At 34.9% G+C, this 25583-nt stretch overlaps 2 protein-coding genes and 1 non-coding gene across 5 annotated transcripts; all 3 read right to left on the bottom strand.

The window, feature by feature from the left end:
* Positions 1-1231: 1231 nt before the first annotated feature.
* On the bottom strand, positions 1232-16435 carry CTC1 (conserved telomere maintenance component 1). 3 transcript variants are annotated; one of them, XM_086435695.1, is made up of 17 exons: positions 16208-16435; positions 8485-8603; positions 8313-8387; positions 8148-8226; positions 7907-7969; positions 7710-7787; positions 7117-7308; positions 6575-6679; positions 6127-6414; positions 5510-6019; positions 4740-5384; positions 4554-4645; positions 3775-3979; positions 3473-3590; positions 2596-2924; positions 1895-2197; positions 1232-1761 (listed from the first exon to the last, which is right to left on the bottom strand). In XM_086435695.1, exons 1-16 carry the CDS (start codon positions 16208-16210, stop codon positions 2027-2029), a joined length of 3072 nt encoding a protein of 1023 aa, XP_086291821.1. In that variant the 5' UTR covers positions 16211-16435; the 3' UTR covers positions 1232-1761; positions 1895-2026. The 3 variants fall into 3 exon arrangements, with proteins under 3 accessions (XP_086291821.1, XP_086291820.1, XP_086291819.1); XM_086435694.1 differs by lacking the exon at positions 16208-16435 and adding an exon at positions 9189-12027 and having other exon boundaries at positions 5510-6013; XM_086435693.1 differs by lacking the exon at positions 16208-16435 and adding an exon at positions 9189-12026.
* Positions 16436-19222: 2787 nt separating this feature from the next.
* Positions 19223-19296, bottom strand: TRNAI-AAU (transfer RNA isoleucine (anticodon AAU)). The gene has a single exon. It is a non-coding gene; the product is annotated as a tRNA-Ile (tRNA).
* Positions 19297-20014: 718 nt separating this feature from the next.
* Positions 20015-24162, bottom strand: LARP6C (RNA-binding protein). Its single transcript, XM_086432824.1, has 10 exons — positions 23816-24162; positions 22059-22140; positions 21855-21949; positions 21671-21742; positions 21475-21554; positions 21295-21373; positions 21127-21174; positions 20854-20922; positions 20581-20718; positions 20015-20500 (listed from the first exon to the last, which is right to left on the bottom strand). Exons 1-10 carry the CDS (start codon positions 24083-24085, stop codon positions 20261-20263), a joined length of 1173 nt encoding a protein of 390 aa, XP_086288950.1. The 5' UTR covers positions 24086-24162; the 3' UTR covers positions 20015-20260.
* Between the last annotated feature and the right edge of the window lie 1421 nt (positions 24163-25583).

Here is a 25583-nt window from a genome sequence, read left to right as displayed (position 1 = left end):
GGAGGCGAGTGAGTGAGCTGCATACAACAATTTTTAAAAACCCAGAAAACTTAAAACTGTAACTTCTTATCCTCTTTGAAATGAGATGCCAAAAATCTGAAACTTTATTAGTTTTAAAGAGATTTTTCTACTTAAAGCTTTTGATAGAGTTTAGTTTAAAAATGGATTTAGAAGTTCACAGATATGTATTTCAGTCCAAGAAATATGTATTTCAAGGATTTGAAATTGGTATGAATTTAACTTTTCCAAAGCACATTTTGATTTTGATATTTTTTATAGATAAAGATCAAGATAATTTCATTAAAAGGTGTTTGTGTGCGTGGGGAGGGGGGACGATCACCCATTTTGGATTGTGTTTCTAACACTTGAAAGCCTGAAGATGCCATCTTTACCAAAAAAAGGAAACTATACCAGTGTTTTCTGGTTGGTGAAATTGATGGTACAATTGCGCAGAAGGACCAAGAAAAGTAAATAGTGTCTTAAACATATGAAAGTTTGTGGACCCCACATGGACCGAAAAACACAATCAAGAAGATAATAGCAGAGGGTACTACTAGCCTACTATGAGAGGCAGATAATCACCAGTTCGTTAGAATTTAATTTAAGTTTCAGCCTCTCAACTTGAAAGCTTTCTCCATTGACTTTCATGGGGAATCAATGTTACCGGACAGATCACTGAAAAAACATCGAATGGGGGTATTCATCTTAGTTACAATTGACTATAATGGGTCAAAACTGCCTCGTATGCTAAGTTCACTGCAGGTTGTGTCACCAAATTCATTTAGAGAAATTTTATCTATCAATCAATGCAAGGTCCCTCAAGAACCCAACTTTGACAATGATTCACATATCAGAACAGAGGAGGTCATCGTCCAATGCAAAAGGTCCAATATCACCTGACAAAATAAATCGGCCCAGGGTCAAAATCAATGTAAATTGAGCTCACAGTAACATCCAACCAGTTTGATCAAATGTCCTGATCAGTCATCATTACATCAGCTAAAGACATTTCTAGATCTAAAAATAGCAAAGATGGTTTGATCATGGAACTCCAAACTCGGGATGCAGGACTTACAAAATCTCCCCTTATTTTCAAAGTTCTCTTCATTTTTATCATGGATAACTAACTTTATGTACAATGACATAATTTTACAAGAGGTACTATCGTAATTGCATTCTAAGAAAAAGTAATAGATGACTTGGTGCTTGTCTGAATCATTGCTTTGTTAGAGGAGAGATGTTAATCAGAAATAAAGACTGAGCATGGAAGATGCCCAGTAAAAATACATAAAGATACGAGTCAACACCTCAATTATCAATGCAAATACAAATAATACATCACTTAATGATCTTTGATCACTCGTATTGATTATCAAGACATCCAAATTCCACTTAACACCAATGCGTAAGTCAACATTTTCTCAGACAGATATGTGGCAGAGCGGGCACCCATAGATTGGGTCAGAGCGCCACCACTTGGTATCCCCACTTAACCTATAATTTCCACTATTACGAGAATTCTCTTTCCATAATCCTTTCTATCATTAGAATATGCGGTGTTGACCATGGAGATCATCAGAGAGAGGAAGACTCCAAATGAAATTCCCAAGAGAGAGAGAGAGAGAGTGAATCACAGACCATCTGCACTAATTTAGCCATCTCTGTTGGGGTAGATGTGAAATGCCCTCATCTTCCCTGCTTCCCACTTATCAAAAGAACACATAGCAGGACCCACCATTTAACATGTCCCATAATGGATACCTGAGGATTAAAACCAAAAAGTGATCATCCAACCTATAGATATTTTCAATTGAACTATTTTTTGAAAAGAATGTAATGGACTGAAGGATGAGGAACTACTGACCAACTTAAATACATTCAATTAATTTTGTACCTGTTAGTCTGACATTGGCATTGAATCACTGTTTTGCAGAGTTGGTACATGTTCCGAGCGCTGTGGATGGTACAAATTGAAAAAGAAGGCAAGTGATTTGTGGTACATCTGAGCAAGCCCTTGTAATGTTAACTACTTGATTAGTTCTTGTATAATGTTGCTTGCCTCCACTTGGGGATTAACACATCGAACCTCACTAGCCCATATATTTTGCATTGAATCCGTTGTCATCATTTCCATACCAGTCAGCTCCTTCTCTAGTAGCCCATTAGCATTGGAATCCATCAAACTGCCCACAATGCTCTGGAAAGAGAAGTAGCAAGTAAGTAAATAGATGGTCGGTTTTCTTTTTGGCATAGATAAAAAAAGAGAGGAATACTTATACTGGATTTAACCTCTTGTGTAAACACCTTCTGATGTTGACAGACCCACAACAGCTAAGGTGTGTGAGGGCATTGGGTTAGCATTATTATATTCTAAGAAAGAAGTCATAAAACAAGGTATAGGTCATATGCAGTCGAGTCTGAAGTGTACTCAAATCCATGTTCTAGAGCTACTCAATTAACTTGGAAATACTCCAATTAACTAGCTAGACTCTCCAAGTACCAAATTCAAACTCCATTTCTCTAAGAAATGGTATAGATTTGGTCAGATTATAACAAACAGCAAGACTAGTACTGCTTCAGCTTGGTTGAACTCACTAAAACTGAGCCACAGCAAGCATTGAGAATGATGAACTTGAGGAGGTTTTCATCTGAATCGCTGAAGACATTATTTGAATTCACCGAAAAAATAAGATCTTGACAAGATGAATCGAGCATTGCTCCATAGTTCTTCACAGTAATTCTGTGGTGCTTGTTTAAAATATTAAGCAGATGATAACCGGCAGTCCTTGGAGTCATGGCTGGTTTGCCTGTCTTCACTCCCCAGCTATTGCTACTGAAAGACTTGAGGGTTTCCTCAGGAAGCCTTAGCAATGTTGCTGCTCTCTCGGCACTGGCCCAGCAACAACACAACGATGACCCATCATCTGCACAAAGGATGAAATGCTTACTAATAGTGCAGTGCTGATAAAAGATATGAAGGCAAGTCAAACGCAAAAAAGAGTATTCAATAGGACAAATGTATTGTACTTTGGATTTTAGACAAAATGTATTGATATTAAAGTACATATCACAGAATGACATCTTTATCTGGATATTAACACATTTGAATGGTGTAGTACTTTAGTTCCTGTTAGTTAAACTCTGCAAAGTATTTAAATAAGATCACATACAATAAAATCATAACAATAATAGCTAGAAGCAAAGTATTTGAATAAATTGAAGGCTTCCTTGTTAAAAGTACCAGGGCCAGTGTCTGACACGGGTTCGACACAGCAATCCTTAGAAAATGGAGTCCTTGTTACATAGGTTTGGACTAATTAAGGATGGTAGAGCCAGTTCTCTCATTTTTCATTGTCTATAATAAGGCATGCTTGGTAAGGCTTTTCTATGCAAGAAAAAGGGGTCCAGTAAGAAGTGCAGCACCCCAATGGCTGTATTATACATATAATAAATAAATAAATAAATAATATACCTAATATAAAACCAGCAAACGGGATATTGATAGCAGATGCCTTGGACTGCTGCCTTGACCTTGGCTTCTCAAAATTACAGTTCTGCTTTTCCAGCACTAGGACATGGATTGCTACAACCTGTCAAATCCCAGAGTATAAGTCACAGTGATTCACCTACAACTGATCAATTTAAAGAAGGTGATATAGCATAAGTAGCAGATGAACATCTTTTCAAAGAACAAGAAACCAAATATGGAAGAAATAAGTTTTTAAAAAAATGCAGAAATTTGAAGGAAACAATAGCTCATAAAGCATAACTTACCCTGCAACGAAACTGCATTGGCTTACTCTCCGAACACTGAATCAACTCTGAGATTAAACTCAAAGAAGCCATGCCCAAAGATTCACCATTTATAATGTCCGAACCAAACTGTGGAAGAGAATATCTGTCACTGGATTCATGATCAACTTCTTTCAGGGAGTTAATTACAATGAATGACACTGGAGTCAACATCAGTTCATGTTGTCTGCCGGCATATTGAAAGGAGAAGTCAGAAAGCAAGTACTGCAAGTGAATTTTTTCTGGAAAATAATGTAGCTATTCACAAGGAAACAACTACAAAAAATGAACTAAAAACTGAAATCTTTTGGGACTGTCTGGACTTGCAATGAAAAGCATGGGTGTATAAGACAAATAATTCAGTATGGTACAGTAGAGGTATTACAATTTACAACATGGGTGATGTTGTGATGGAAACATGAAAATAGTCTTGCAGGCAGTTATAGGGTTTATGATCATGTCAATAGGCATGTCAATATCCAAAGATACATCCCGGCAAGTACAGCAGCATCAGTCATTAACTTAATATTTTTATAAATGTTTATTTCTAAAAAGAGGGCGAGTCTGTTCCATCCTCCATACTCTACTACATTAATATTATTTTTTGTAAGAAGGTGAGTGAAAGCGTGGTTTCAATCCCAGGTCTGTTGTATTACAGCTCACAAACTATAACACCTCGCCAAGGTGGCACCTATATTACATTAAACATAGTTGAACACGATGATTACAACATTTAAAGCACAAATTCAAGGAAGACAAACCCCACTACAAGAACACGGTGAAAGGTAGCATTTACGCCTGCTCCCATTCCAATAGGATAAGCATGGTTGCTTAGGGAACCACGAAGCCTGACCTGATTGGCAGAAATAAAGCAATAAGACACTAACTTCATGTTCAAATCCTGACTTAAAAAGAAAAGACATATAAGGTAAAGAATGGTAAATTACAATTTGATGGCCGCCAGCGACATGGATACAAATGCCACTTGGTATTCCCTGAAAGAACCTCAACGGATGATTATCACCAAAGCCTTTATAACATCCATGTGTTTTAACATCAACAGAATTGCATTCTAAACCATGAACATCTACAACATTTCCATATAGGGATATTAAATTTCCCTGAGGCAACCTGCAATCACGATCAGCTATTCCGGAAGACTGTATTGGAGCAGCCATAATGGTGCCAATGCACGTAGAAAAGTTTTCAGCGTCTCCTGATATGGCAATGGGATTTATTGACCCATCCTCCAATGCTTTAATGTCAACCTTCAATAGGTTCATTACATCAGCAGATAGATGAAGATTGATATCTGAACAAGTTTCAGGACTTTGGCTCGGAGATCTCTGGAAGAATAGTTCACCATTAGGAGAATTTTCAAAAGGAAAAACATCATTCCTGATAGAAGCAATTTGCGACGGGCAATTCTGCAGTAGCTCATTAAGAGAGAGAACCTCATCACAGGAGAATGAAAGACTCCAAAGTGGTGATTGAGAAGTGACTAGGGTTTTACCACAACTAACATGGTTTACACTATGTAGAAGCCCCTCCTCTTCATACTTCATAATGTAATATTCACCAACCCGCAACAGCTGGTTGTAAAAAGAAAAGGACAAAACAAGTCAATTTTGCATTGCTTGAGAGTGAAAAGCATTAGACCTGCCTTCTCACACCATCTTTATAAGGTAACCACAAACAGGAGAGAAATCCAACAAACCTGATAATTGCTGAAGATTTCAGACTTGAACTCCAGCAGCATCTTTTGACCAATTGTATTGCCAACTACATCCTTTTCATTATAATTTGCACGAAGCAAGACTCCGCGTCTAACTGGTCTCTGGTCATTAAAACTTCTAATGAGGACCAAACAAGGCATTTCAACATGTGAGCCCAAGTTGCTAGACTTACAGTCACTACTAAATTCCATATCAGGACAATACCAATTGCTCAGACAGCTATACAAACCATTGCAATCAACTCCCAAGTTATCTTTCAAACCTGCAGTCGACAACCTACTTGATGCATGAGCAAGTTTACGCTTCTTATTACATAAGTTTTCTCGGTAATGTCTTCCATGAAAATATCTGAAGGGTTCATTCAGCTTGTCTTTGGAAGCTCCAGTCACTGGAATTTCTCCATGCTCCCCAGGAAGAAACAAATCCCAAGGCAAGATTATGGCCTCGGCAAACAAGTTTGACTTGTTTGGATGTATTGGATCACCCTGAAACTTTAACAGTATGAAATGGATAATTAATTCATAAATAGAGAGAAACAACAAAAATGGAATGTAGCATCAATAATTGCGTATGCAGTGCAGATTCAGTTGGAACATACATTTTTTATAGCAGGAAACTTGTGTGTCACCAGAAGCAGGTGGAACTGTGTATCCTTGATTCCCACAAGATTATCACCCAAATCCATACAAGACGAAAGGCGTAAGCAGGCATTTAGGCAATTTGCATCCTTCAGATAAAAGTGGACATAAATTACTGACGGTTTTACATCTCTCTTTGGTGGAACATGGTGAAAGATACTCCTGCATGAGAATGATTCATTCTTATGCAAACCAGAAGGATCCACTTTAGTAGGAAAGCCCTCAATAATAACATTGTAGTACCTCACCTGGACATTCATGAAATTCTTAAGTAACTCCAAAGGCATAAAAAATAAGCCTCATAACCGTTGCATACTCACTATCTTATTCCACATAACACTTGAATAATGCACATAAATGGTGAGAAATCTATGAAGAATAAGCAATCAACCTAATATCAAATATCACCTCATACACACTGCTAGCATCGTAATTTGACGGAAAATCCGGTACCACAACATCAATGCTGCCAGTTGCATCAATCAACTGCAACCTCCCAGAAGATGGAGAAATCTGAACAACAACAAATGAACAATCCCAATGAGATCTGCGGAATTTTATGGCCTCACACACATTCTCCTGGATCATGTGTAAGAAACACATGCAGCACTCTACATGCAGGCTACTGATCTAGTAAAATCCATAGTCGCAAAGGTGAGTCAATTGAAAGATAAGTAGACTAAAAAAACAAAATATGACTATAGAGTGAGATAAGAGCCAATTTCCTCAAGTTCGCCCTTGGAAAATTTCCCAAAATGGTACATTTATTTGATGTGTAACATAGTAAATCTATCTGCCCTCTGTCAATCAAAATATTTCAAAACATAAAGTTCTATCTCCCTTTCTCTGCTTCACTTAACCCTTTATCATGTGCATAGATGCTCCTTTTTGTGCAAGATAGGATTATTTATACCTTGATGTTGTGCATTTCCACCACAACTAATACTAACCTGTAAAGTTCCCATTAAAATAACACCAAGATCTTCATTTGAAATAATCCGTCTAATCAATCGGCAATAAGACTTTCCTTCACAGGAGAGAAGGTTTTTCTTTCCAATTATTTTATAATCATTTTGCATTTGTAATAGTACGGTCACCCACATGGCCTCACAATAGCTAATAAAATTAGAGATGGGAACCACCTGAAAGTTTGATAACAATATGTCAGATTGTGTTCTTTAAGACTAATTCATATAAATCATTAGCATCCATAAAATGACACCTCTTTTATAAATTTAAAAAACTTTAGGAATAGCTCAAATAGGAGATGAAGAAGAGTAAGCTGTTTCATATGACTTGGGTATGTCCAAAGAAGAACATTGTGAAGGAGCGCTCTGGTGAAATTTCAAGGGTTCTAAAAGAGCAATAGAAAGGCTGAAAATGACAGGTGAAATTTGTAAGAAATTTATACAAAAGAGCATTCTTTGACCTAAGATATGGTTCAAGATAGAGTTAGATGTGAACTAGGTTCAAGTTGCTGACTCAGCTGATTGGGATGAGGTTACCAAAGCATTGCAGACAGCATACATAATTCTAAACTTACCAATTTCAGATAGCTATAATTTGGTTCAGTACCACAGCCACATAGATCATGCTTACAGAATTCCATAAGTACTTGATGCTGCCCAAAAATTCATATTGAGATTAATATATGATGAAAAACAGCATGAAATAAACAAAACCCAAAAACTTTATCTTAAGAAGCATGTCCATGAAAGCAAATGCCAATTACCAATTTACCCGAGGTCGAAATAGACAAGAAGATAAGCGTGAGCTAGCATACATCTGAGCCATTCCTTCTTTCTGTTGCCACAACTCACATATGTCTAGAATCAGCATAGCAGAAATTTAAAACAATGTATACATTATTAAGCAAAGACTCGCAATAGTGATGAATGGAGAGAGAACCAAAGACTTCAAAATGAACCAAGAAACTATTATTGAAAGGAATGAATTAATCAGATGCAAAGCCAGTAATTACATGTTTTGACCCTAAAATCTCCTTCTCAGAGAAGATGCCAGAAAATTTTTTCTTGAAACATGAAACTGTAAGTAATACCCTGAAACACAATCAGATAATGAATGAGTCAGAAGAAGAAATTTCAGAAACCAAACAACTCTAATGAGGTTTTAAAAATGACCGTACCAAAATCTAGCAGAAAAAACTAAAGATTCAATGAACTTGCTCAACGAGCTCTGTGCATGAGATCGGATATGACACCTGCAATGGGAAAATGTAATTTTCTTTTGATAACTGTAATTCATGACAAATAAGAACCCAAGAAAGTGATAATGAACTTTTAATTAAAATTCCTTACTGAGATTCCAATGGTGAAAAGGATTTCACATTTATGCTAGTCTTATAGCAGACCCCAAGCAAAAGCATTCTCGTCCAAGAAAACATCGGTCGTAAAAAATGAACATTTCTCAAAGAAATCTACAAGGAAACAGAAACTGATAAAATGATAATGCCACAAGCAAGCAATGTAAGCAAATATATACTTTTATATTTACAGACTATACGCCGATATTTATTGTGATCATTGTTTTAAATCTCATCCAAGACCAAGATGGCTCGCCCAAGTCATCTCGGTATCGTTCATGAACAAGGCGGATAGACATGGCATCTCACATATGCAAAATCTCGCGAGATATTTTGAAAATCCCATTCAAGTCAACAGGATTTTGCATGTTTTAACAAAAATAATTAACTTTTCTAATTAATATATTTTTATTTAAATAAAATATGATTTTATTACAAAACATCTTCTAATCTACCTTATTTTCTAAAAAAAAATTATAATTATTTTCATATAAATATTTATGAATAAATAATTGTAAACCAAGTTAAATGACTTATCTCGTCTGAGACAAGTTGAATCATCTGAGACAACTCGGTCTCGGTCTCGTCCATCAACGAGACATCAAACCGAGTTTTGAAACCATGATTGTGATTGTGCATAAGCGTGTACACGTTGAGATAAACATATTGATATAGGAAAGGAAAAGATTATAGACTTACGAGAGCACCAACCCTCACGGGATGTGGTGGAGGAAGTAGCCGATCTGTAAGTAAAACCCACACTTTCTCATCCAACTCAACTACCATTCTTTGCATATAGACAGCCGTGACAATGCCGGTATATGAACCAACCTCACCCCTCCCCTTAATTACAGTCCTTCGAAATGGAAAACCTCCCAAGGTCGATAAGGGCATGTGAAGGGTAGCTTCCTCCGTCGTTACAAACATCAAATGAGAATCTTCTTTCCCAATGAAAACCAACTTCTTCTTCAATCCATTGACACAGACTACATCACCTAGCAGTTTAGATAGTATGGGATGCCATGATGAAGCAAATCCAGAGAAGTACACTGTAACGGGCACTGTGAAAGAATGACAACTCTTCCTTCGGTGCACATTCGTTACTGAATCTTTGGAACTACATAATTTACACTCACAGACCATTAATTCCGTGAGGAATCCACTCAGATTTGTTGAATTGTTTGAGTTTTGGATTGAATTGTTCTGAGATTTACGATTCTGAATTGTACAAGGAACAACTGAAACCGGGCTGACCGATTCCAATCTGCCACAAACACGAGAACGAGCATCGAATCGCTGTTCTCGAGAAGAAGTCAAAGCCATTGGAAAGGCATCTATATCGGAATAATGGCTAATTTTACTAGTAGAATCTGAAAGGCTCCACTTGATGATCTCCAAGAATCCACCACCACACTTAAAAGGAATGAAATTCCAAGAAAGAACATGAATTCTCTCACCTATGATCTTAAGGTCTAGGTTGAGAACATCACAGCAAACCTTAGTCGAACCATCCGAGAAAGAAAAGCAACCACAAGACATGGAATTCGAAGTCGAGCAGATACCATTGGTGGGGAGATTTAGGGTTCCAATGATAAGCGTGGGGTGATTCAAAGAGGTTAGAATCTTAGGGTTAGGGTTTTGATCGGAAAGGGTGTTGAGAGGAGAAGATTGAGATGGTTTTCGTTGAATTTTAGGGTTTTTTTCAGATGGAATCCTAGAGATGGGATTGTTAGGAGTAATGGTGGAGGAAGAATTAGGTTCGAGAGAAGAAGCACCTGTGAGAGGGAGAGATCGATGGATGAGCTCCGAAATTGAGAGTACTTTCAGGCCTTCCATTTCCATAAATTAAAATAAAAAATCTCGAAAGGACGAAAAGATGGATTGGAGGGAGCTGAAGAACATCGCTAGCTTGAGTGGAGTGTTGTAAGGTAAACTTGGAAGTCTTGCGAGGAAAGCGGGAAACAGGCTTTTTAATTTAACTTATATGTGTATAAAGGACCGATAACTCAGTTTGTATCACGGGGTAATTATAAAAGCAACCCACGAATTAATAAGGGCAACACACATCATAACCGAATTGTTTTGTCTAATGGGTTAAAAGTTTCGGAATTAATTGATTTTTGTGAAGATAATCTGTATGACGAGAAAATCATCCTCACCAAAAATCAATCCATTCCAAAACTTCTAACCACATCAAAATTGATTTACAAAAAGATTGGACCATTTATGATTCTTGAATTTATTTTGATGGGATTATAATTTTTGGAATGGAATGATTTTTTTATGAAGATGATCTCCCCCATCATAAAGATCATCCACACCAAAAATTAGCTTATTTCAAAAATTTTAACTCATATAAGATAAAATAATTCGGTTATGATGTGGGTTGCCCTTATTAATTTGTTCGTGTAAAACAAACTGAGTTATAGGTCCTTTGTTCAAATCCAACTCTTCCATTTTAATTCAAAAAAAAAAAAAAAGAGGAATGATTTCTAACCATTCAATTTTTTGATCAGTTTTTAAGGCATGCTTTCTTTGGACTATTTTTTGGATACTTGAATGTAGTGTTTACTGGTAATCACCAATCAAGTTGATTTTTTTTTTTAGGTCCATAGTCAAAGGGTTTTTTTTTTTGTCTTTTTTTTATCACAGGATTTCACACCCTTTTGGGATGGGACTATTCCCTATGGTTACAAATCCAATCCCATGGAAGTTTTCCACCACGCTAGAATGTAAGTCAAGGGGCTATTCAATTTCGAATACACAATCATATAGAACACACTCTTTTCTATTTTACCATTGAAGAACCCTTCGGGATGGAAGGATCAAAGCTTTGTGGTATCAATTCAGTACAATATGTCACATGGCAACTAAGGGGTTGAGATGAATGTCCCACAATCCACCAACCTCATCAATGACTTGAATTTTATGTTTTCTTTATACAAACAGTTTAATGTACTCCCACGGATAATACTAACTAAATTGAACCCAATAACCTTATTGGGGATTTTCAAAATCTGATTGATAATAGTTCATTAGCCATTAATCTAATCATTTTTAAAATTGATTATTGACTATCATTTCTGTGTACAAGTCAAACATGAGAATGTATGAATACATGGTTTTGTAGGAGACCAACTTTCTTTTATGTGAGAAGCTCAAATCAAACTCGTTCTCACTTATTGACCAACCTTGCTATGATAAAAGGGGAAAAAAATTTTTTGACCAAGACAACTACAAATCATGGTTTTAAAACTCATCCGAGATCAAGATTTATCATTTGAGTTATCTCGGTATCATCTAGTAATGAGATTGACGGACAAACTTTTTGAGATTGACAGCAACTCACGAGACGTCTTGGACGAGATATGGAAAATCTCGTTCAGGATTTATGAGACAATGCAATATCTTCTATTTTCATCTTCCAAAACCGATCTTTTCATTCTCAGATCAATTACTTCTCCTCTTCTCAACCAAGTGAATAGGAGAACAAAGGGATTTATTTAAAATCTTCATCTTCCTCCTCTAAATCAAGTCAAAAGATGATGTTTTGTCGAAATTTCAGACATAATGGCGAGGATTTGTTGAAAAATTCATCTAAGTAAGAATCATTTCAACAAAAAAAAAAATTCAAAATTTTTAAATGGATTGAAACCATTGTCTTGTTGCCGAACGAGATGACTCATCCAAAACAACTCAGTATTGGTGATAAGCTTTAAAACCATGCTACCAACAAACTATTAAATGCTTCGGATTCTTTTTACCAACTAAAAAGCCTTTTTGTTGCTGAGGTTGTAATAAATAATTGTGATTATAAATTATAATAACATTTTGAGTTTTCTCACTACATAACCAATTGACAACTATTCTTTTGCAAAATTCTTATCTTTCTCGATACAAGCCTCAAAGAATTGCACACAGTTGGTGTGGCAATAGCAACTCTCAAAATTAAATCCTAGAAAGTACTCACCTAATGGGTTTAGCAAAAATTTGATTTGTCAAAATCCCATTTGTATCAATTTAGAAAAATGGAATAATTAAAATTGGAAAAAGTGGAATCCACCCATGTTAGTGGTGCTTGGTTCAAATTGTTAGTTACTGATTTTGGTCAAGATTTTATTATGAAAATTATTTTTTAGATTCCAGAACTTACTTTAGCTACACTGTTTCTAGAAATTGATTTTACAATTTAGAAATAGAATCAATTTTTTTTATTGACTTCGTTTCTACAGTTGTGATGCAAAAAATATACACATACCTAAGAGCGATAAAGGTCATTTAAATGCAAGAAACAGGTCGCTTCATTTCTTATTCTAGTCGATTTTTGAAATAATCACTTTTAAAATTTGAACTAAATGTTATAACAAGTTCTAGAATCAAATTAAAGGCAAGAATTGGATTCTAAGTATCCAAATCAAACACCCCCTGCACAACTTGACAAGATGGTGAAAATGTTCCATCGAGATGGAATTATTAAATGAATATAAAGACCAATTGGTTGCACTCTATCACTTAAAAAATCCCATTTACACTCTATTAGCATTATTGTCCAAATAAATAAGTAAAAAATACTCATTGGAGGAAAAATCTTTGAAGAGGGCAGCCCACTACAAAATTTCGAAGGAACCCATTCCATTGGTTTACACGTGGTATTTTTAAGGATGTATTTCAAATTTTGATAAAAATGTAGGGTCGTGAAAATAACAAGTAGGGTTCCTTCAAATTTTGAAGTGGGCTGCCCATTTCAAAGTCGGTCTCCTCTTTAAAAATTTAAATCAATTTAACAGTATTGTATCTTCTTTGAAAATTGTACTCTTTCTCTATCTTACCTTCTTCATTTCTTGGGATTGGTGGAAAAAAAAAACAGGTTAATTTAAGTAGGTGTGCAACTAGTAGGGATTTTAAAAAAGAAATGTATTTTTCCAAGATTGGATTACAGCAATCAACTTATGATCTGCAATTAGTTAGTCCCTAATTGTTTGGGTTGGTGACATGAAACTAATTTCTTACCTATCAAAAAAATATATATTATGATTAATAAAAACTTTAATCAGAGCAGTTTTCTATATCTTTTCTTGCTATCTCCATTAATATTATGGGTTTTTTTGAAATAAAAAACAAAACAAAAACAATCCATATGTTTATAGCTATCAAGAGAAAGGCCCAAGGAAAAAAAAGAGTAATAAAGTAAAACTTCCATTTGGACAACAATGCATTGTTCACACTTAACTCTTGATCATGTTTCAATAAGAAATGAGTTCACGTATGATGACTGAAATTCATTCCAGCCATTTGTATCTGTGAATGATGAATGGAAAATGATATACTTATAATTACAAAGATTTAAATGTAACTTACGATCTAGTTTGATGATTTGTGACAATGAATGGCGAATGGATAATAACATACTTGTAATTTTGAAAATATAGTCATAACATCTAATCCGAGCATTTTAGGTATTTTGGGAAGATCTACGTAGTGCCAAGGTCAAAAAATGAAAAAATTAAAATTTTTGAATATTCGAGATTGACGTTCGCAGTGTTGATTTTGTTGTTTGAATCATCAATCTCGACACTTCAAATGTCAATCTCAACGATTCAAAATTTTCAAGTTCAACACTGGATGAATATTACCAAAATACCCTCAACGTAGAAAGTATAATGAAGAGACGGACACTCGAATCAAATGTTACACCATCATAATATATGCATTTTGCGTGTAATGTTTGACCCAAGAAGTGTTTGTTTCACCATTATTTTGGAAATATGCATTCAATGTTCAGCTTATTTTACTTTCTTTTTTATTAAATTCGAATTGTCAAGATTGAAGTTTGAAGTGTTGAGATTGACAATTCAATTTTTTTTACCTCAACAGTGGATTTATGTTTTTGAAATGCCCAAAAAATATTCATATTATAATGGTAAAATGGACATTTCTGATCAAATGTTGCAAACAAATCTTCAAAATATTAAGTACAATGTCATTCTTGGTTCGTCATAACATATGTTATAAACAAATCTTCAAAACTAGGTGTCTGTTGTAAAAAAATCATCAAAATAGACTGATAGTTTAAATCTTCGAAATTATGACTTTATCAATCTCAATTCATCATTCAATGTCACGAATCAACTGAATGATCACAATTAAAAGACTTAGGTAAGTTTAAAGATATGTGAAAATGATATTTTGTTCTCACATTTGATAAGGGTACTTTTATCTCGATATTCTGGTTATTGTAGCATAGAACCCCAAAAATGAGTGATTGTTTGCTAACAGCGCCGGGAGCAAATTTGCCCACAAACCAATATCGTTTTGACGTGTGGTGCTAATGACGTAAGTAATGATAAGATAAATTTTCTCTTTCTTACCTATGGTAACAAATCGAAATTTCCTGATAAGATCATCTTGTCGCATTAAAAAATATGATCAAATACAAAAAAGTGTTGTAGAGAAAGAAATTCTATGAATTTCAATAAAAAAAATTAAAAAAATTATTTTTTACTATTGTATTTTTATTTTAAAATTGGGTGCTGGGTAGCCATCAATTTTCTACACCATTGATTAAGTTCGAATTTTTTTTTTTTTTTAACCATGAGATTTTTCATGAAGTCTAGAAGGTTGTAATGTTTGATTGCCAATATGATAATTCACGTAGATCCCACGATATTTTTTAAGATTTGAAATCTAAAAATAAAGATTTGGATATGCGGATAGGAAAGAGAATTTTTTTTTTTATTACTTACGTCATCATGCCACATGTCAACCAATCCACAAAAATACTAGTGGAATTTTTTCTCACAAAAACCCTTATTTTATTTATTAACAAATTTCTTTAAAAAATTATTTGATCTGCATTAAAGTATTTTCTCCCACTAATTTTATTATTAATCATCTTTAAAAATGCGAATCCTCCCGTCTCAGCAGCCATTCGTGTCATGAAAAGAGCATCAAAAATCATTTGAGGCCAAGATATTTTTCAAAATAAAATAACAAAGCGAAATGAAAGACACCAAGGTGGACATGGTCGACTGGTCGGACAAAGGATGGCTGAGATCTGGGGTATAGCCAAGTTTTATCTACGTGGACGGCAACTAAAACCCTTACAAATTATAAAAATTATTGTGGGGGCAATAGCAACTGGAGAGAGAGAGAGAATATATATAAACTACCATACATCTTTGGACCTAGAAAGTCCGAGATAAAAATATAAACTGCCGACCATGTTATGGTGGATTTGTTGGGATGTCATCCACCACTATCTAATTCCACTTGGTGGACATCATATCGGAAAATCAGATTGGTGGATAAAGTGCCTGATTGAATTAGATTGGTGGTCCACCAATTTGACGGGTGGAAATCAATGCCTAGATAAGCTAAATCGAAGCAAAGAAAGAGGAAGACAAAAAGAAACTCCTAATTCTTTAATCTCATGAAATCCCTTTTTTTTTTCTTTAACTTTAATTTCAGATAAATTCAGAAAATTGTATCTTCTACATTAGTAGAACTTAAAATACCTAAAACAGAAAGAAATGATGAAGATTCTAACAGAGGTTGCAAAACAAGTAGTCGAAGCAGCTTTCTATGCAGTCGTAACAGCAGGAACAACTACACCAAAATATTATAACACAAGTTTGTTTAAAAATTAAAAAAAAATCAAATAATTATGAAAAAGAAAAAAGAAAAAGGGAAGAGTGATGGATCTTTGATGAGATGGTTACCATTCATTGATCATCTTCTCTTGTTCACCTTCTTCTGCCTCCAAGTTCTTGCTAGAAATCTCTTGAGTTGGAGGTGGTTCCATCTCTCTGTCTCTCTGTCTCTGTCTCTGTCTCTGTCTCAAAGGAGAATGATATGGGTGTAGCCGTCAAGGTTCTACTAATAGGATAATGGGTAACAATGGGAAGAAGAGGGGTTCACGTGATCCCAATTTCTAAAACTGAAAGAGACGTTCAAAGTCGTCTCTTTTATACGATGGTTCTCGAAAGAAAAAGGTATTAAAACCATGTAGGACCCACCACGAATAATAATTAACCCTCGCAAGGCCCTAACAAAAAACAACTATACATGTTTTTCAGGACCCAACAAAAAGTGAGGATGCACGAGGAAACAATCTACATCAAATTGGTCTTAGATGAAAATAAGTCAAGGACATTGTCAATCTTCAAGGGAGTCTTAGTAGTAATTTAACGAAGTTTGAGAGATCTTAACTCATAAGATGAGTTGGCTTTCCCATTTTGAGTAGAGGTCTAGTTGGAAAATTAAGATACCATATTTATTGTGCCAGAAGGCTTATTGTTTATCTTTGTGATGGGCACCCGTGTTGATCAGATGGCCATGGTCATCTAATCGAGTTGTTTTGTTTTGTTTTTTTATGGGGCCCATTACATGATGGCCATGATCACACGTTAAACTGCATTAAATACACTTAGGAATTTAGCACTTCAAGGATAGTTTTTGTAATAGATTTTTTTAAAGCATTTTTAGTAGAAAAATAAGAGTCTTGACAAAATGATGCTCTAAATCTTACGCGGTTGACATGGCAAGTGCTCAGAATCATATATCTTTTTCTTTGGGATATATAAGAAAAAGATCTACAATTTTGTGCACTTGCCAAGTCAATAAGGTACAAACCGTGTAAGGTTTAATGTGTCATTTTATCATTAGTCATTTTTAAGTGTATTTAGTGTCCTTAGGGTGTCATGTTAACAAAACCCATGAGAAAATAACATTTGGAAGTGGAAAAGTCATTTTTTCGAAAGAAAATATATTTTTTTCACCAAGGGTTGATAATTGCTTTGAAAGGCAAAAAGTATAATCATATATCCAAAAATTGTATTTCTAATAAAAGACATTTTCTCTCCCATTTTCCATGGGCATTCATAAAGACCTATATTTGGGGTAGAGCTAGGATTACTAAGATTTTTGGTTAGTGGGGACTAAGTGCTAAGGATGATCAGTAATTTTGATTTTCTGCTAGAGCTAGGATTACTAAGATTTTTGGTTAGTGGGGACTAAGTGCTAAGGATGATCAGTAATTTTGATTTTCTGCTACCCAAAACAATCCAATGAAACCTTTTATTTATTTATTTATTTATCAAGTTTGTTAACCGACAAATATTGGACCTATAATACCCTCAATTATTTAGCTCACATACTTATCATATCCTTTTCTCCTCTCAACATCTATTCTCCTAAAATCATGAATCAAACCTAGATACTTTTTATGTTTTTTTTTTTTTTTCTAAATCTAAGTTTATCATGAAACTTAGAAGGTTGTGGCATTAAATTACCAATGTAGCCATGTGACTTATTTAATGATTTTGAGAGAGAATTGATGTTGAGAGGAGAAAGTGAGAGAGAGGGGGGATATGATAAGTACTAGATTTGAAGAATGAAGGTCTTTTAAAATAATATAAATCCTATATCAAGATTTGTCGAGTAACAAACTTGGTAAAGTAAGGTTCCTTTGATGGGGGTTTTCATGTATTTAATATAAAAACATATGACCTATCTCTAATATCGATCGAACTATTTGTGTGGGGTCCCTTTCAAATCTATATTTTGTTCAGACCTATAGTGAGTGGGGGCTGCATGTATAAAGTTTTAAAAGCACATGGGGTCTCCTCAATATTCAAGTAGTAGGTGGGTAAACAAGGACATTTATCATATATTTATATATATATAAGTTCAGTGGGTTATAGCCCCACTCATCACCATGTAGCTCTGCCTGTCTTCTATGTCCGTTTTCTCCCTCCCACTCGCATGTTTCAGGTCCATCTTCAACTTGGGGGCCAAAACCAAACATGATAGAGTCGCGAGAACATGACTTACTCAATCGGCTCCCTAACATGGACAAGTTCAAGAACCGTAGATGTATACACCTCACGATAAATGGCTCCCTCGAGATACACATTTTTATGCGGAAGTATAATATGTATCCTGAAGTGTACAAATCTACATTTCCTGAACTTGTCATATCAGGGAGTCAATTGAGTATGCCACTTGGCAAGTCATATTTTTAGGCCTCGACATAATATTAAGTTGCAGATTAAGTGATAAAATTGCTAAAATAAACATTTAAACGAGGATGAAAGAACTTGATAGCCTGAGACAGTATGTCAAGAAAAAAAAAAAAAAACTAGGATTTTAGGAAACTAATAAAAAATTGGTGATTTAGATATACCCTCCCACGTTTGATGGATCACATGACCTTTGACTTCGATCTTCACTTAAAGACTAGTATAAAATGAACTAAATGCCCGTCCTTAATCTATATATTTTCTTGCCAAAATCAATCATTTTCAGCTCTTTCTCATAACTTTATCACCTTTTTTTATTCCTTCAACCTTGAGGTCATACCTCGTTCAAACTTGAAACCTTTAAGAGCAAGTTTGGAATTTTGAAACCTTTAAGAACAAGTTAGGAATTTTAAAAAAAATAAAATTAGAGGAGGATGGATTCTTGATAAAAAAAACATTTGAAGGTTTTTTTTTAAATTTTTATATAAGAGATTAATAAGATGAGGTTGAAAATGATCAATGGAACGAACATGAAAGTGGAAGGACGTTAAATATTCATTACCGTTGGAGAGTTTGAAAATAAATTGAAGATGGGGGGATTTAAGTCATTTTTTATATAATCCTCCAGAATAAACCAAGGTCAAGACTCAAGACGACAAAAATGTGGATGGGTACGAGATGTGGAGCCACCCCCACAAAAATGATAAAACTAAATGGCCTATGCAGGTCTCGAACCTGCGACCTTCGCGTTATTAGCACGACGCTCTAACCAACTGAGCTAATAGGCCACGCATTTCCCAAGTTTGACTTTTTATTTGAAAACCCTAAACTAATGATAGAACTCACTCTAACAATGGATCAGATCCAGACGGATCAATGGTCAATCCAGGACCGATCTGATAACAATTAGATCATACCCGACTGGACTGGGTATACAAAATCTAAATAAAGTTCATATATTTTAAACATAATTTACACACTTTCTCACGTTTTATCATCTCAGTACGTGATTGATCTAGAATCCCATATGAGATAAGTTAACAAAACAGATCCTTATTAGAATCTAGATCCTCAATCCATACATGAAGTTATTGAATCAGAACGGATCGGATTTCTGATCTAATATGATGCAATCAATCTGTCTCCCAATCAAATACCACCGACTTTACATGTTAAATCTAATAATTTACTAATTTACTAATAAGAGTAGTTACATTTCACTAATAAAAATACTAATTACATTTTAACTATTAAGAAATCATGAAACATACCCTAGTATAATTGAGAGAGAGGTGTTAAAAAAAAAAAAAAAAAAAAAAGCTAGTAACAACAACATAACGGAAACTTTAGTATCTAGCAAGTATAAATATTCTAGTAACAACAACATGAGAGGTCATCAACAACCATTTTTGTGCATTAACAACAATAAGCTGTAAAACAGATCGACAAAATCGTATAGTTCGCTTCCATTATTCAAAAAGGTTTTACAACAGATAATCCATCTACAAAACTGAACAGAGTATGTCCCGACAACAATAGACAATAAGGAGAAAATTGTGATCAATGCATCATGATCTTTGCATTGAACACTGATACATGATATTATACATCTAGAATTATGAATATGATCGAGTGCTTCTCGATCCTCACAGAAGGGAATATAGAACCATTCCTAAGTAACAAAAAGAGAGAAACAAATCTAGAACACGACCGATGAGGACATCATTGGAGTCTCATTGCATCAACGACTCATCACTCCAGAAGTGAACTGGGTTGTGCCAACACACTTATTGGCTTCCCACGGCCCATCGTGAACCCCCGGGTCCCATCCGGCATTCTTGGACCCCGAGGAGTTTGCTTGATCGATGCTTCCCATTGGATGGAGCTGCTTGGCTGTGTGGAACTGTGACCATTACGAATTTGAGACCATCCACGGGATTTTCCTCGGCCTTGGGCCCGCCCCTTCTTTGATAGAGTCGAGTTATGTTCAACCTACCAAGATGTATCATGTAAGATAATGAAACATGGTATGATAGTCCTAGTATGTGATTTATATAAGCATATTCACTTACATTGTTCTCAATGGACAATTCTAAATTTTTAGAGTTGGGGAAGTTTTCCGATGATTCAGAAGGAGGAACACCATCTTCCTCTGAGTTTCCATCAAAATGGTCGTAGTCCAACTTCATGCTCTTTACAACAGATCTTGGCTAGAAATTTGTAGATTAAATATGGTAAAAAATTATATATTATCAGAAGTGCAAGCGATAACTAACAAACACTGGAAATACTAAATAAAGAGTATAGCAAAGAACTCTAACGAGTCCTGAATTCAAGTAATGTACCGAGCGTCTATGAAGCAACCTCACACGGAGGCCTTTTCTCCAGTCCCTTCCATCATTTAGCTTTTCAACCTGCTTATGTTGAAAAAGAATCGATGAATTTGTCACAATGATACAGAGAAATGAAAAATCATGAAGAATTGAATTTTATTGTGGGTTTTGTTAACATGTGCCCTAAGGGCACACAGTAAGATGCATTAAATACACCTTGGGAATAAAGCATTTATTGTTAACAAAACCCTTTTATTGTTATAATAGCGAGTTAACCTAACTTACCGCTTTCTCCGCTTGGTCTACTGTCTCATACTCCACAAGTGCATGGAGCTTAAAAGTGAAAAAAAAAAAAAAGGAACAGAGAAGAAAAAATCAGCATCAAAAAATATTCTTTGATATGGCTTCTATGTTAATTCATAAGAAAAATTGAGGTTGAGCAATATTTCATACCTTGTTACTAATAAGTACATCATTTTTTGAACAAAAAACATTGGATTCATGTGGATGGCATACTCGAACAGTCTTCACACTGTTGATTACAGTAGGTAATCAATTAAAAATGCAATAAACATCTTCTTGGAATGTAACATTATTAAAAGAAACAATGTAATGAGTGGGTGACAATCCAACCTTCCAACTGCACCAAATATTTTTTCGAGAGTTTGATTAGAGTGATCTTCGGGTAGATTCTCAGCCACAACTGTGCGAGACTGAAAGACACAAAAAAGGAAAAAAAAAATCTTTTTAGCCACATAAGAAGTGTCATCAAAGGGGCGAGTTTAGATCTTGAGTGCGAGGTATGGGGGGTGGTCTCCCATATAATAACCTGCAAGTCCTCTTTGTCTCTATCAGTGAAAATGTGCTTACGTCTAACCTTCTTGCCATCATCGCTCACAACCTTCAGAACAAGACCAAAGGAAAAAAGGGATGGAAAATAGTAAAGACCCAGAACATAATCATTTCATCTGTCCTAAAATGAAGTGATTTGAGTACATTAAAAGAAAGCTTACAAGCTTAAGAGAGGTTCGGAGTGCTTGGGTAAGTAAATAGTTGTTACTGACAAGGGACTTAATTTTCTTCGATGATGCGATAACAGATATAGGGACTGTTACGAAAAGCCAACATAGAAACATGGAAGATGTTTTAGGGTCAACAGTAATACTAAGCAATAATGTGGATAAAATGTTTTATTTAATTGATATATGAGTTCTTACCATAACCTTCAGGATCTTTGTTTATATGTTTCATTAACGTGTCACTTAAAACCAAACTCATGTCACTGAACTGGTTTTCCACCTGTACCATAAAAGACCATCTTTAGAATCAGGAGGAGTCTGCAAATGTAAATTATGAAGTTGACTCGACTTACAAGGAATTATAAGATATTGTTGAAGGAAATTTTGATAATAAATAGAGTTATAATCGAAACTCATCATCTCTGAATGCATTTGCATGAACACTGCAACTCCAATATTCATACATATTTTTTCTGTTGGACATAGACATATAGGTCAAACAAACCAGTCACTCAAGAGACCCAACATTGAAGTTTGGGATCTCAAATTAAAAATCTTTGCGACAACATGCAATTAGCCTCTTTCTTAAAGAAGGAAACTGAAGATATGATTCCTCTAATTAGTATTGGAAAATAATTTTCCAACAGGGAGTTTGTCCCCGAATGCCCATATTTGGACACTAAAACTGCATTGGTGGTTTGGGGAAAAGAAAATATTAGTTAATCCCCAACTTACATGTGTCACCTAGAGACACATATCGACATAATTGTGTGGGGTTTGAGGTGACATGTGTCTGTTTGGGACATTTCAGGTCCCATCAATCACTGAGTGGGATGAGTGTTTGATCCAAATTTTAGAAATCATTGATGCAGTTAATAATACCGACTAGAAATCGGATCCCAAGAATCCCACCATCTTTGTTGGTGGGGCGGGATGGGAAACCAATATAGAAAGGAATCTGTGAAATAGTTCCCTAGTCAAGAGGATCTCGGAAAATCCATGGATAGCTAACAAAGATGATTGACATCCTATAAATACAAGGGAAGAAGAATGAGGTCATTACTTGTAATTTGATCAAATGCAATGCAACCTCCATATTTCTTTTTAATGGGAACTAGCCATAATAAGAATTCCATATGTGAGAGATGACCATGAAAACCAAACTGAATTTAAAAAAAAAAGAGAGTAGATGGTTCTATCTATACCAATAAGTTCTTATACATTTTATTTATCTATGCCCCTATCTCTATTTTGAAATTCGCCAAATCTCAATGGGCTCCCATATGCAAGAGAATAGGATGCATCATATTATGAGGCGTGAGATACATTGTATCATTGTCAATGTATCTCATAATAAAAGGAAGGTTAAGGTTGTGATTGAGAATAAAATATTTAGCAGGTTCTATTCAGATATTCTACATTAGGAATTATAGATAATTAATAGATCTATATTAGGTTAGTTTCTAATATCTTGGTTGATGTAATCTCTATGAATACCTTAGTAGGGTTCATGTAATATTGGTCCAAGAATTCCCAATAAAATCATTTCTTCTTCACCATATCCCTAAGTTCTGAGAAAAGTGAAGCCAATGGAATCTAATTTATGAATGACATCAAGTCATATTTCTTCCCTTTTCGATGAAATTCAATCTATGAGTGCTTTAGTATAAGAGGAGAGAAATTATAAAGAGAAAAGGATTCTAGGTAGCAAACACCATTTCGCGATGCACCTTTGGATAAATATCGAACTAAGAATAGACCCACGAAATTTTCCCCAAAACAGTGATGATTTCAATATGATTCAAAAAAGAAAGATCAATCGAAGATGAAAAAAAAAAAAATCCCAAAAAATAATAAATTTCCAAATCAAGAAACCACAAAAAGATGAAAGATCCATCGTCAGACCAAACTAAGAATGAGGACCAGAGAAATTAGAAGAACCAAAAACAAAATACCTGATTTATGATGTTCTGCCGAAGATCATGACTGAGAAAATTCTTTGAAGATTTGGGTAGCGTGACATTGGAATTGGAGATCAAATGGGTTGGTTCTTGCTCCCCAACATAAAACCAGTCAGAACCACTACTACCACCAAGAAAGTGGAAGCATGGATAGAAATAACCTGAAATGGGTGTTGTTTGGGTTTGCGATCTTGGGACGAATTCAGGGGCATGAGCATTTAATTTGTTTGTGGATTCTTTAAGCTTCTCTTCTGCCATTTCCATTTTCTCTATGGCTTCTGTGTGTGTGTGTGTGTGTTTGTGTGTTTCAGGAGTTTTTTTTGACCTCTCTCTCTCTCTCTGTCTGTTTTATAACCGCTTTTAACATTGAATCCACATTCCCCGCCAATGTACGGACATCTTTGTTGGATCTGCTGAAGACTCCCTCGTTATTTTTCAGTTTTTCGTTACACATGACCGTTGCCAGTGGGTTTGACCGGAATTTGTAAGGTTTGATTTCTCCAAGGGTATTTTGGTCATTTAATCTCTTAAATATTTCGATTACTATTCTTCCCTTAATAAAAGCCCCGACCCGGTTAGTAAATTGATCGGGCTTAGATTATATTTTGGTAGGCTCTATTAAAATAAAGGTAATTATAAAAAGCACCATACCAGTTAATAAGGGCAACCAACCCCATAGCTTTTTTTTTTTTTTTGTGGTCTTATAAGAGTTAAAAATTTCTGAATGAGCTGATTTTTGGGGAGGATGAGGATGATCTTTACATCGATGAGATCATCCTCAACAAAAAAAATCAGTCTATTCTGCAATTTCTAACCCCATCGATACTAGTTTACAAAAGATATGAATAATTTACGATTCTTTAACCCATATAGGATAAAATAATTCGGCTAGGGGTGAGTTGTCCTTATTACTTGGTGGGGGTGTTTTTATAATTACCCTTAAAATAACCGGTTTAAATTTCTGTCAAAACCCATCACATTAGCACCCTTATTAATATTTAAGGATAAATTCTCAAATAATTACAAAAAAAATTGGTATTTTTGAAATGTTGCTAATGTTGTTAAAGTCATCAAGTAATGTTAATAATTTAATAACATTTTGTCAACATTACGTGATAATTATGTCAACATTTCAGAAATACCGAAAGCTTCAATAATTATTTGAAAATTTACCCAATATTTAATACCATCTTTTGAAAGTAATATATATTGTCAGCCTTTCTAGCTTGATCCCTACTCTATATTGGTAGTCTTGAGAAATATGTTCCGACAATAAAATAATATAACTTGATATAATTAAGTTATGATAGATGAAAATTACTTACTTTTACCTTTGTATTTTACTATTTTATTTTTCATAATCATAAATATTGTGGGCTACATGTAAATTAATGTGTCCATAATTAACGGGAATGATTATGAAAAGTGTCATCTTGGGATTACTATGTACCTTACTGTAGACGATTAGTTGGTGATCGTGCATTAGGGCTGCAACTCAGGTGGTTTGGACTAGATTGGGGATCAATTCGAGTCCAACTTAAACTTGACAAACACCAACCCTCGCCCATACTCAGCTCAACTTTCCCGTAGCATGAAATGTTCAACACAAGTCCAACACAAGTCAGGTTGGTTCATTTCTCACTAATACAAGATATAATAATTAATGATGAGGGTTTATATAAAGATAAGTGGTATCTAAAGGGATATAAAATTTGTAATTATAATCCTAAAAATGCATTTCAAAGTTTACGTACGTATGTGA

The sequence above is a fragment of the Akebia trifoliata genome, chromosome 3 (genome assembly GCF_017979445.1).
Source record: "Akebia trifoliata isolate Shusen 1 chromosome 3, ASM1797944v1, whole genome shotgun sequence".
NCBI classification, from domain to species: Eukaryota; Viridiplantae; Streptophyta; class Magnoliopsida; order Ranunculales; family Lardizabalaceae; genus Akebia; species Akebia trifoliata.
Note: the sequence above shows the minus strand (reverse complement) of the source record. Positions and strands in the feature narration are given on the sequence as shown.

Coding starts and splice junctions, on each gene's coding strand:
- CTC1 (XM_086435693.1), bottom strand. CDS start 10,331: ATGGAAATGGAAGGCCTGAAAGTACTCTCAATTTCGGAGCTCATCCAT. Junction 6,415..6,574: donor ATGCTAGCAGTGTGTATGAG/GTGATATTTGAT, acceptor ATGAATGTCCAG/GTGAGGTACTACAATGTTAT. Junction 6,020..6,126: donor AGTTTCCTGCTATAAAAAAT/GTATGTTCCAAC, acceptor ATACTGTTAAAG/TTTCAGGGTGATCCAATACA.
- LARP6C (XM_086432824.1), bottom strand. CDS start 24,085: ATGGAAATGGCAGAAGAGAAGCTTAAAGAATCCACAAACAAATTAAAT. Junction 20,719..20,853: donor GGTTGCTTCATAGACGCTCG/GTACATTACTTG, acceptor ACAAATTTCTAG/CCAAGATCTGTTGTAAAGAG. Junction 20,501..20,580: donor AATTGTCCATTGAGAACAAT/GTAAGTGAATAT, acceptor ACATCTTGGTAG/GTTGAACATAACTCGACTCT.